Source organism: Rutidosis leptorrhynchoides, chromosome 4 (assembly GCF_046630445.1).
Source record: "Rutidosis leptorrhynchoides isolate AG116_Rl617_1_P2 chromosome 4, CSIRO_AGI_Rlap_v1, whole genome shotgun sequence".
In the NCBI taxonomy this organism is placed as follows: domain Eukaryota; kingdom Viridiplantae; phylum Streptophyta; class Magnoliopsida; order Asterales; family Asteraceae; genus Rutidosis; species Rutidosis leptorrhynchoides.
The window spans coordinates 170,606,563-170,616,750 of NC_092336.1; the positions used below are offsets into that span (position 1 = coordinate 170,606,563).

Genomic DNA, 10,188 nt, shown 5'->3' on the forward strand with positions numbered 1-10,188 from the left:
CACCAACCTAAGGCTCGGCATTATTCAAACTTATACTACTATCAACGTTATACGGAGTAACGATTAGTATTCATTTGGGTCCTCCTCGCTTCTTTTAATGCCTTAACCAAAGTACCAAACCATGACTTTGCAATCTTATGATGATTCAATATTCCATATCCTAATATACGATTATAGATTAATAAAATGAAAGCAGCCACTAAATAATGCCGTATATTTCAGTAACGCAGTATATCTCGGTGACCATGAATCTCTGTTTAAACATTCAAAACATAAAACTTGATAACATGTAAAGGTTATGTTAGCTCATGGAATTCAATAATCAGTTTCACATTTGTTAGCTGTATTTAATCATATATCAACCAAAACACTATTTTAACAACACTTCGTTAATTATCATATTTAATTCTTTTTGTATTCAACTGATAAATTCTACAAACTGTAGCATTTGAGAATCAAATAATTACCAATCAGCTCCACAAACTAAGCAACAATTCATTAAACACAAATCAAGCAACAATTAACAGATTACCAGATTCAATAACCAAATCATAGATTTATATTCATTAAGAACTAAGATCGATTACATCAACTTTAATTGAAATTCAACAAAAGCAATGACCACCTAAAAACCCTAACCACCGAAACCATAAAGAGTACGGCCTTGTCTCTTCAAAGCATAAACAACATCCATAGCTGTAACCGTCTTCCTTCTGGCGTGTTCAGTGTACGTAACTGAATCTCTAATCACATTCTCTAGAAATATCTTCAGCACGCCACGTGTCTCTTCGTATATCAATCCGCTTATACGTTTCACTCCACCTCTTCTCGCTAACCTCCTGATTGCAGGCTTTGTGATACCTTGAATGTTGTCTCGCAACACCTTACGATGTCGTTTTGCTCCTCCCTTTCCTAATCCTTTTCCTCCCTTTCCACGACCTGACATTTTTGAAAATTAGGGTTTTGGTATTTGGGCGTGAATTTGAAATTCGATGTGAAATGTGAAAGTGAATATTTGGGGGTAGAATGGAGGGGTTGTTTTATTTATGGGTAAGGGATATTTATGTTGAAAGATTCAGAGATAATGATGGTCGTTGATGTGTTTTTAATCCTACGGTGGTTATGTGTTTGGATCGGGATCCGTGTGGTGTGCTTTCTCGTTTATAAAGTTTAAAAAAGAAAGGATGTTTCAATTTTCTCATTTCATTTTTAAATTTTTATAGCATCTTCAAATCCTCCCTCCCTTGGAAAAATAATGTCGAATTTTTAAAAAAAATACGGAGTACTATAGTATTTGGAAATTATTTCTAACCCTGGCGGTGATGTCGAAATTTTCAAGAGATGAAGTTAAATAAAGAAGAATGTCAAATTTGTGAGTTTAATAATGTAACGGGTGATGTGTTAAAATATTATTGGTAGTTAAATATAAAATATAATAATTAATAATATATAAATATATGTGGCAAAATTTGATTGGCTGAATCAAATTTGACACACCTTTACTCTTCAGTCACATTTTCGACTGACGCCAGGAGCGTCATATTTTGACGCCGCGTTAGCCGCGTCAAAGACGTTGCCAAGTGGGATGACGGAAGAAATTTGACGCCGGTTAGAATTAGTCTAAACTACCGTCAATTTTTCTTTTATAAAGTACTTCGTTCAATTGTCCTATTTTTACTACTTTGGTCTTGTCTTTTAACTATAATTTTAAATTTTAAATATTTTTATTTTTATTATAAATTATTAGATGAAATTTTTATCAATGAATTCGTTTTTAATATATTTTACCGATGTAATGATTATCAAATATTAGATAACACAAAAAATTATTTAAAATCACAGTTGGAAAGAAAAATATTTGAAAGGTAAAACAGGACAATTGAACTTAGACGGATGGAGTATATAAATATAATATTTAAAATTTCAACTTTTTACTTGAAACTCAAAAATAAATCTTAAATATTTGATGCATCCGGATTGTGTTATATAATATTTTATGAAATTATATCAAATTAAAGCACATATAAAACTTAATTTATTCATATAAATTTCATCATGTAAATCATGTACTATATTATATAATACGAAAAAAAAAGTCAACGTTAAGAAAGAAAGTTAATCAAGAATTATTAAATTGAAACAGAGTGAGTATTAATTTGAAACCACGGGAGTAGTATTTTGCCGAAAATTGTTAGTTACACGTGCCATTGGTGATGAGCACCCCTACCAAGGCCTTATTCCCTATCTTAAGTTTGACACATTTGAATTACATTAGGCTTTATGTATTTGGACCATGATCAACTTTCTTTTGACCAAATTATAGATTTATATAGGTTATAATTATAGACTTATAGTAATAACTAGTTGTTAAACCCTCGCTTCGCACCGGGGGTTCGGTTTTTAATGTATTTTATTGCATTTAGTTTGTAAAATTATTTCGTGGCTAAAGAATGATGTCGTTAAAGCGCAACTCGAATCGAAACCGTGAAAGCTATGTAATTATCGACTTTTAAAAATTTAACGCAAAATCAACGTGTATGAAATGTACCCCAAATATTTAGCGTTTTTTAAAAGTGTCTGTTTTGCGTATAGTTAGTGACATTGTGTTCCTAAAATTATTTCGAGTTTAACGATGGTGTCGGAAAAATTTAACTCGTTGCGAGCGAGAAAATATGACCCGTTGAATATTTGGGTGGGGTTTATTTAAGATTTTTTATGAAAATGGTTATTTGACACTTTATCCCCTGTTTGGGGGGCCGATTTGAATATTTAAAAAAAGTGTGGGGTCTTTGTTGGTGTAGTGAAATTTAATTAGAATTTAAAAAAAATGAAAGGACGAAAATGCCTCGAGGTACCATTCACTATTTTGTCTATTGAATATTGAATAATATAGTAATTACATAAAGTAATAGTAATGATTAAATATTATAAATTATATAATCATTATAAATTATATTATATTAAATATTTTAAATATTATAAATAATAAAACCCTCTACAAAACCCATTCCCCTTCTTTTATCTTTTACAAAATTCTTTTTTTCTTCTTTGAAAACTTAACCCTAACAATAAACTATCTCCTCCCATTTTAAATCAGACACTGTCCCCACCATCATCCTGCACCACTCCGCCGCCGTCGTACATAATCCGGCCGTTTCCTCCCTATCCGCTGCTAGTAAAGGTCGTCTTCCTCATCCTATCGTTAATCTTCTCCTCCCTTTCGCCAGTGTCGATAGTGGCTAACGGCGGTATGTATTTTTGTTTACAACCCACGCAACAGATATTTATTATCTCTACTTTTTCGTTTTTTCGTTTTTAAACAAGCGGCGGTGACGGTAACGGTGGCAGACGGCGGTTTGATTTTTTTTTCCCGACGAAAATATTAATATATATATATATATATATATATATATATATATATATATATATAAAGATCGTAAAGATCCGGTGTTACAAACAAGCGACAATGATTGAATCCTTTGCCATTCATTAACAAAAACAACCTTAAGACTCCTTTTCAAAGTCGCCAATTTTGTCACAGCTCCAGCAAGTTAACCTCGATTTCTCAGCAAAAATAGTCTTATTATAACCTCGATATATATACGTTGTCCTTTCGCTGTCGTTACCAGAAAACCTTTTATATTCCATGACATCATTAGCTGATGTACCAGCAGCTCGTTATCTCTTCGGCGGAATCCGCAATCAGTATTTTGAAAATTTCGTAGAACTTCTCCAGTTATCCCTATAACGTCTATCCCTAAGAATTTCATAATTCGAATGTGAAGTTTTTGAAAAACATCCTGAACTGCGAAGTAGTTCTTGAAATGCTGATGAAGCAGCAAAAACTTTAAACGACTTTAACAGTCAAAAGTTTGATGATAAAGTACAGTGTGTTGAAAAAAAAACTCAGAAAATAGAAGGGGTTGGAATTAAGAAACGGATTGAGCAAAGTATGAAGCAAGGTGTGGATAAATCACAAGAACTGAATTTGTTTTCAAAGAATCCAAACGATTCAGTGCCCACTGAAACCGTTAGTAAGAACCCTACACTTTATTCTAAACCTTTCCCGGATGATATTCTTCATCATCATCTTATCTTAGATATTCTAATATATCTTCATACATATTCTCCATATTTCTGGAGATATTTTCACAACAATCTTTATCTGAAAACATTTACCACTCCGTAACATCTGCGATACAACATAAAAGAAACTGTGTTAGTTACTAAGTTCTAAAATCTTCGAGTTTAAATATGAATATTTTGAAGTAGTGTTGGGAACTGATGCATGAATTAGTATAATATAATGAAACTTGATCAACTTCATTATATTACAGTAAGTCATGTTAAGTTTCTAATGAAATGTGATGATTCACAGTACCGTCATCATGTGCCATGTTACACGGCTCTTACATTCTATCCAATCTCCAAACACATTAGGAACATATCATTTTGATAGTTCTATCTTTCCAGAGTATCCTGGTAATCTGACAATTTGAAACCATTCCATTACCATTTCTTTCTATGAACATTAGCTATATTCATTCCAAATTTCATACCTACGAATTCCGGACCATTGCTCGCTTGACTCGAGGACGGGAAGATATCAGACCTAACAACCACTCAGAAACTACAAACCGTGTATATCAATACGTATTGCAATGTAAAGACACGGGAAAATTAAAAACATTATAATTCCGAGAAAAGGATAGAATATGTGAGTTGTGGAAATAAGGAAGAGAAGGAAATGAATATATAGCAAAATATTCGACAGAGAAATCGAAACAGATCGCCGCACTAAATCAAAGAAGATCCTGATTGCTGAAGAACCAAATCTTATTATGTAAAATTTTCTTTAAATCCCGGAAATCAATCCTAATCACGTCATCGGTTAAAACAATTTCATATTTACTCATTTCGCTCTTTTTTGATAACTTCACTCGTGCACTTCACATGATCGAATCGTTTTATCCATATCTTTCGATAATGATAAAACTCTATTATTATCTCATATTCGTCATAAAAACATTCCTATTGTTATTTATGACAACCTCTACCAAATTTCGGGGACGAAATTTTTTTAACGGGTGGGTACTGTAACGACCCGGAAATTTCCGACCAAATTTAAACCTTAAACTCTATATGTTTCCGACACGATAAGCAAAAACCCTAATATTGAGTCTAGAAAGTTTGAAATCTATATTTGGATAATTAGTTACCCTTTGACCATGCCTGACGATTCACGAACAATTAATTGTAATTTAGTATATATATAGATTTAAATATATGAATAGATGTGCATGTATCATAATTTGTACTATAATTTTAAAAATAATATAAGATTTTAACTATTAAAAATAAATATGAAAAATAAAATAAGATATAATAAAATCTGTTATCTGTTATGAACCTATGAATGTATATATATATATAATATATAAAGTATATGAAAATACGGTTTACATTATAGATTATAGAAAGTCTCATATTTTGTTCCTATCAATTTCACACTGTGGTAGATTGATTAAATCTGTCTGTAAATAGTACTAAACGAATCTTAAGGCTTAACACAAACAAAATCTGTGGCACATGGACATTTGTTTTATTATTTTGTTGTTTTCTCCTTCTGTTTTATTCTGCCAATCGAACCATTTTTTTTTTCTGTATAAGGACAAGTGAATTATTCTGTATTATTGACAATCATTTCATCACAAACCCACTTCGTCAATATCCCCTTACCATCTCTTTCTTTTTCACTTTCCATCCATCTTCATTTCTTCTTCTTCTTTGTGAAATCCAATAGAATCACCATCACAGAACTGCAGACTACTACTGCATCATCCGTTTAGTTATCTCTATCGTGAAACACCAAGATCACCATGACCTCTTTTAAAAACAATCTTTTGCCTCTGTGTTAATCATAAACATCACCCTCATCAACTTTCTAATACTTCCTTTGTGTTACAACTCTTTGGGAGACACCAACAATCGACACCCTCACTAAAACTCAAACCATCCACCATCACTCTAAATCATTTTTCTCCATCGCCACCGGCCACCCATAACCACCATGAACCACCCAACAATCACCTACGGTACTACTACAGTTTGCTTCTGTTCCTTGACACCAAACCTGTCGCACCATCTTGTTCACTACTCGTGGTTTACTAAACCTTCTGTTACTCTTTTAAAACCGTCACTCAACATCTTAACTGTCACCTTCTACATACCTTCACAAACCACCGAACACATATAACCAAATAACTTAAACCACCATGATTAATCTCCTATTATCGTTTCCTGTCTTTAACTAAAATGCTACACCCGATTAACCCCCGTTTCCTTTTGCTGTAAACATAACCATAAACTCACCACCAACAACTTTCCTTTTTATATATATAATTGTTGTCGGTATTGAAAAGAAAAAGAAAGGGTTATGGTGCAAAGTGGTTAGGCTTGTTAATTTTCCTTATTATAAATGGTGGCCGACAAAATTCCAATTTGTGTACTTCACTTTTGCAACTTGTGAACTGTTATTATTAAAAACAATCAGAATCCTATTATATTTACATCTATTCCACGTTTCTATTAGACCAGGCTGACCCACTAGATCGTTGGGCTTGTAACTTGGGTTTGGGCTTTTGAACTCGGGTTATTATGTCCTAGTTACAACCAAGATTCAGTACGTTATCCAATCAATCTATCTGTTACAAATACGATGAGATAAAAGGGAAATCTGTGAAGATAACATAATGGTGATCATAATGATATAAGATTTATAATGAATGAAGGATAAAACGTATTCAATGATGATAGATAGTTACGACTAGGAGTTAAGAGTATGATTTTATGTGATGGCTTTATGATGATTCGAAAGGATGATGAGGATAGTATAATTCGCTGCTACACAGATTTAGGAAACCCTCTGTGCAATTTGATGATTGAGTTATTAATGGGGTTTTGTGTTATGAAGAAGATAATGGGTATTTACAGGTTAAGTAAATTAAATATAAGAATTAATACAAGAATCGATGAGTGCTCCAGTGGTTTAGTAGGGTTGTTTTAAACAAAAGGGTTCCAAGTTCGATCCTAGCTGCCGCCACATTATTTTTATTTAATCAAACATCAACATGCTCTTGGACTAAGATATTTCTGTTGGGCCTAGGGAAACTATGATGGGCCGTGAATTTTGTTAATGGACTTTTAAATTTGGTCAAGTTAAGATTTACGGGTTATTTGGATATAAACTTAAACTGGGTACTAACATAGAAAGAAACAACATGGAAGAATGGTTAAGGGTATGGTGGTTGAGCGAGTGGTCATGGGTTCGAGTTTTGTTTGAGGCATTTTATTTTGGAAAGGGATCGTTAATCGAGGTCAACCCTATACTTGTTAAACGACGTCATATGTATTTTTACTACAAAATACATTAGGTGAGTATATAGTCCCTTTTAAACTCTAAATATTTTTGGGCTGAGAATACATGCGCTGTTTTATAAATGATTTACGATATGGACACAAGTAACTGAAAAATATATTCTACGTTGAGTTGTACCACTGGCATACTTCCCTGTAGCTTGGTAACTAATATTTACAGCGGTATTGTAAACGCGAATCCTGTTGATAGATCTATCGGGCCTGACAACCCCAACCGGACTGGACGACCAGTATTCAACGGTTGCACAGTACTTCGTTTCGTGACTACACTTGGTACGGTGTAGTAAGATTTCATAATAAAGGGAATATGCGACGTGATTAAATGTTAAGTATGGTTACCAAGTGCTCAACCACTTAGAATATTTTTATTAAAATGTTTACATATGAAATCTTGTGGTCCATAGTTATAACGCTGTTAGCATCAAACCTATATCTCACCAACTTTATGTTGACATTTTAAAGCATGTTATTCTCAGGTACAAATTAAGTCTTCCGCTGTGCTTTTGCTCATGTTAAGGACATTATTTGGAGTCGATCATCGCAATGGGACCAACTGATGAAGACTTCGTCCGGGAGGATTAGTCGCGGACATTTCATATACATATATAATCTACTTACTTGCAATCACTTACACAATACCGTATACAAACTAGCAATTCAACAACTATGCAAACATCATGCATAAACCAATATCCGCAATTCACAATAAGCTAGCAACACCAATAGCATATAGTTCAATGTTATATATGCTAATACAAAATTCACACAACCATGGTTAATCAATCGTACAAGGGAACGGTACTCGTAAAAGACCATCGGAGTTCATAACATCCATTAGTGTTACTTAATCACCGCGTAATCACTAATCCCCCGGGTGATGTCTTGAACACCGCGACTAACTCACCCCCATGACAATGTGGCGTCTTGAACACCGCGACGATTCCACATGTCAATCAAAACAATGAGTGGTGTCTTGAACACCGCGACAATTCCACTCCCATGACAATGTGGTGTCTTGAACACCACGACAATACCACATGTCAATCAAACAATGAGTAGTGTCTTGAACACCGCGACAATACTACTCGTTACTTAGAATGTGGTGTCTTAAACACCGCGACAATACCACATTCATACAACACAAATAAATACATTATATATGGACACGCATAATTATTCCACTCACCTCGAGATGCATGCACAAGTCATGTATGTAAAGTCGCCACCAAACGCAATCGAGCAAGCTTTTACCTATAATATATATATAGGTATTCACACAATCAACACACATTCCCTTCAAGAGAATTTGACGCAAATGCCCTTAACCAAAGGATTATACATACCTCCACAATCCGCCCATTTAGACACCTAAAGTGCAAAGTACACCTTTTATACATTTAATGACACCCGAAGGTCCAAACTAACGAGACTAGTTCCCGCATTTCCGAAATACCAAAATACGATAACTTTAGCCTTTAAACGCATACTATCTCGTATATTACACAAAAACCCGTTTCATGGTTGACCAAGTTTGACTTTATGGTTAAAATACCAATTTTAACCCGAAATCATTTCGCACGTTTACTTTCATTCAAAAAATACCATTTAACACTTAACAAAAGTGTTTAACATCCATTTAATCCAATTTAGTGTCATTACCAAATTCGACCCAGTCAAAGTTGACCCATTTTGACCTAAGTCTCAAAAACGCCCAAAATCACTAACGACTAGTGATTATATTACCAAAACACCAAATAACACCTAAAACGAGTATTTACATACTTAATTCACCAAAACATGACTCAAAACCCATTTTGACACATAAACCCTAATTTTGACCCATTTCAAAATTAGTCAACTCAAATACACCCAAAAGGGTTCCAACGTTTCCAAAATCACTAAACTAAGTGATTACACCCAAAACCAAAGCCTAACCATGGCCAAAATGTCAATCAATCCAAAACCCGCCATGTATCAAAAATAACTAGTTTCCATAAACCCACTTCATCATCTAAATAGGTTTTACAACTAAAAAGCTCAAAACCCTAACTTGAATATCAAATCATAAAGATGAATTTCGGAGTTAGAACTTACCAACACTATCAAAACATAGCCGTTAACGAGATGAACAACTTTAACACTTGAGGTTTGACCCGAAACACCCTTATTCTTCTCCAAATGGAGCTCTCTCTCTCTAAACTCTCTTCTCTCTTTCTAGGGTTGAAGATGAGAGTGTTTGTGTGTGAAGAATGAGATGGAGATAAGGTTTGGATCAGTTTTGATGATCCCAAACTGACCCCCAAGTGAAAAGACACAAATACCCTTCATTAAAACTCAAAATATCAAGAAAATCACCAAAAATGCGTTTCCAGCCGCAATTTGCGCCTACTGGCCCCAAATTACGGCCAGCCGCAAAAAGTGGCCGCAAGAATATGCCCATTTGGGTGCTGAAGAACTCCAGCCAGCCGCAAATTGCGCCCACCAGCCGCAATTTGCGCCTGGGCCCTTTTTCGCATTTTTCTGACACTTGTTTTGCTCGTAACTTTCAAACCGTAACTCCGTTTTCGATGAATCAAATATCGTTGGAAACGTAATAAGATTTCCTTTCTAATGGTAAGGTTTTGAAATATCAACTCAAACTTTATTTGAGGTCGAAAAGGTACGTACACATCTTGTAACTCAAACAACGTCTAGTTTTCTTCGACATTCGAACAAGAAACACGTACACGCTTGGTACACTTCATGCACTCA

General features: G+C 34.2%; 1 protein-coding gene across 1 annotated transcript; it reads right to left on the bottom strand.

The window, feature by feature from the left end:
• Positions 1-541: 541 nt before the first annotated feature.
• On the bottom strand, positions 542-1,007 carry LOC139843929 (histone H4). Its single transcript, XM_071834113.1, has one exon. The coding sequence runs from the start codon at positions 944-946 to the stop codon at positions 635-637; it is 312 nt and encodes a 103-aa protein (XP_071690214.1). The 5' UTR covers positions 947-1,007; the 3' UTR covers positions 542-634.
• Positions 1,008-10,188: the final 9,181 nt, after the last annotated feature.

What these genes read in the sequence shown, in the direction of transcription:
- LOC139843929 (XM_071834113.1), bottom strand. Translation starts at nt 946, where the DNA reads ATGTCAGGTCGTGGAAAGGGAGGAAAAGGATTAGGAAAGGGAGGAGCA.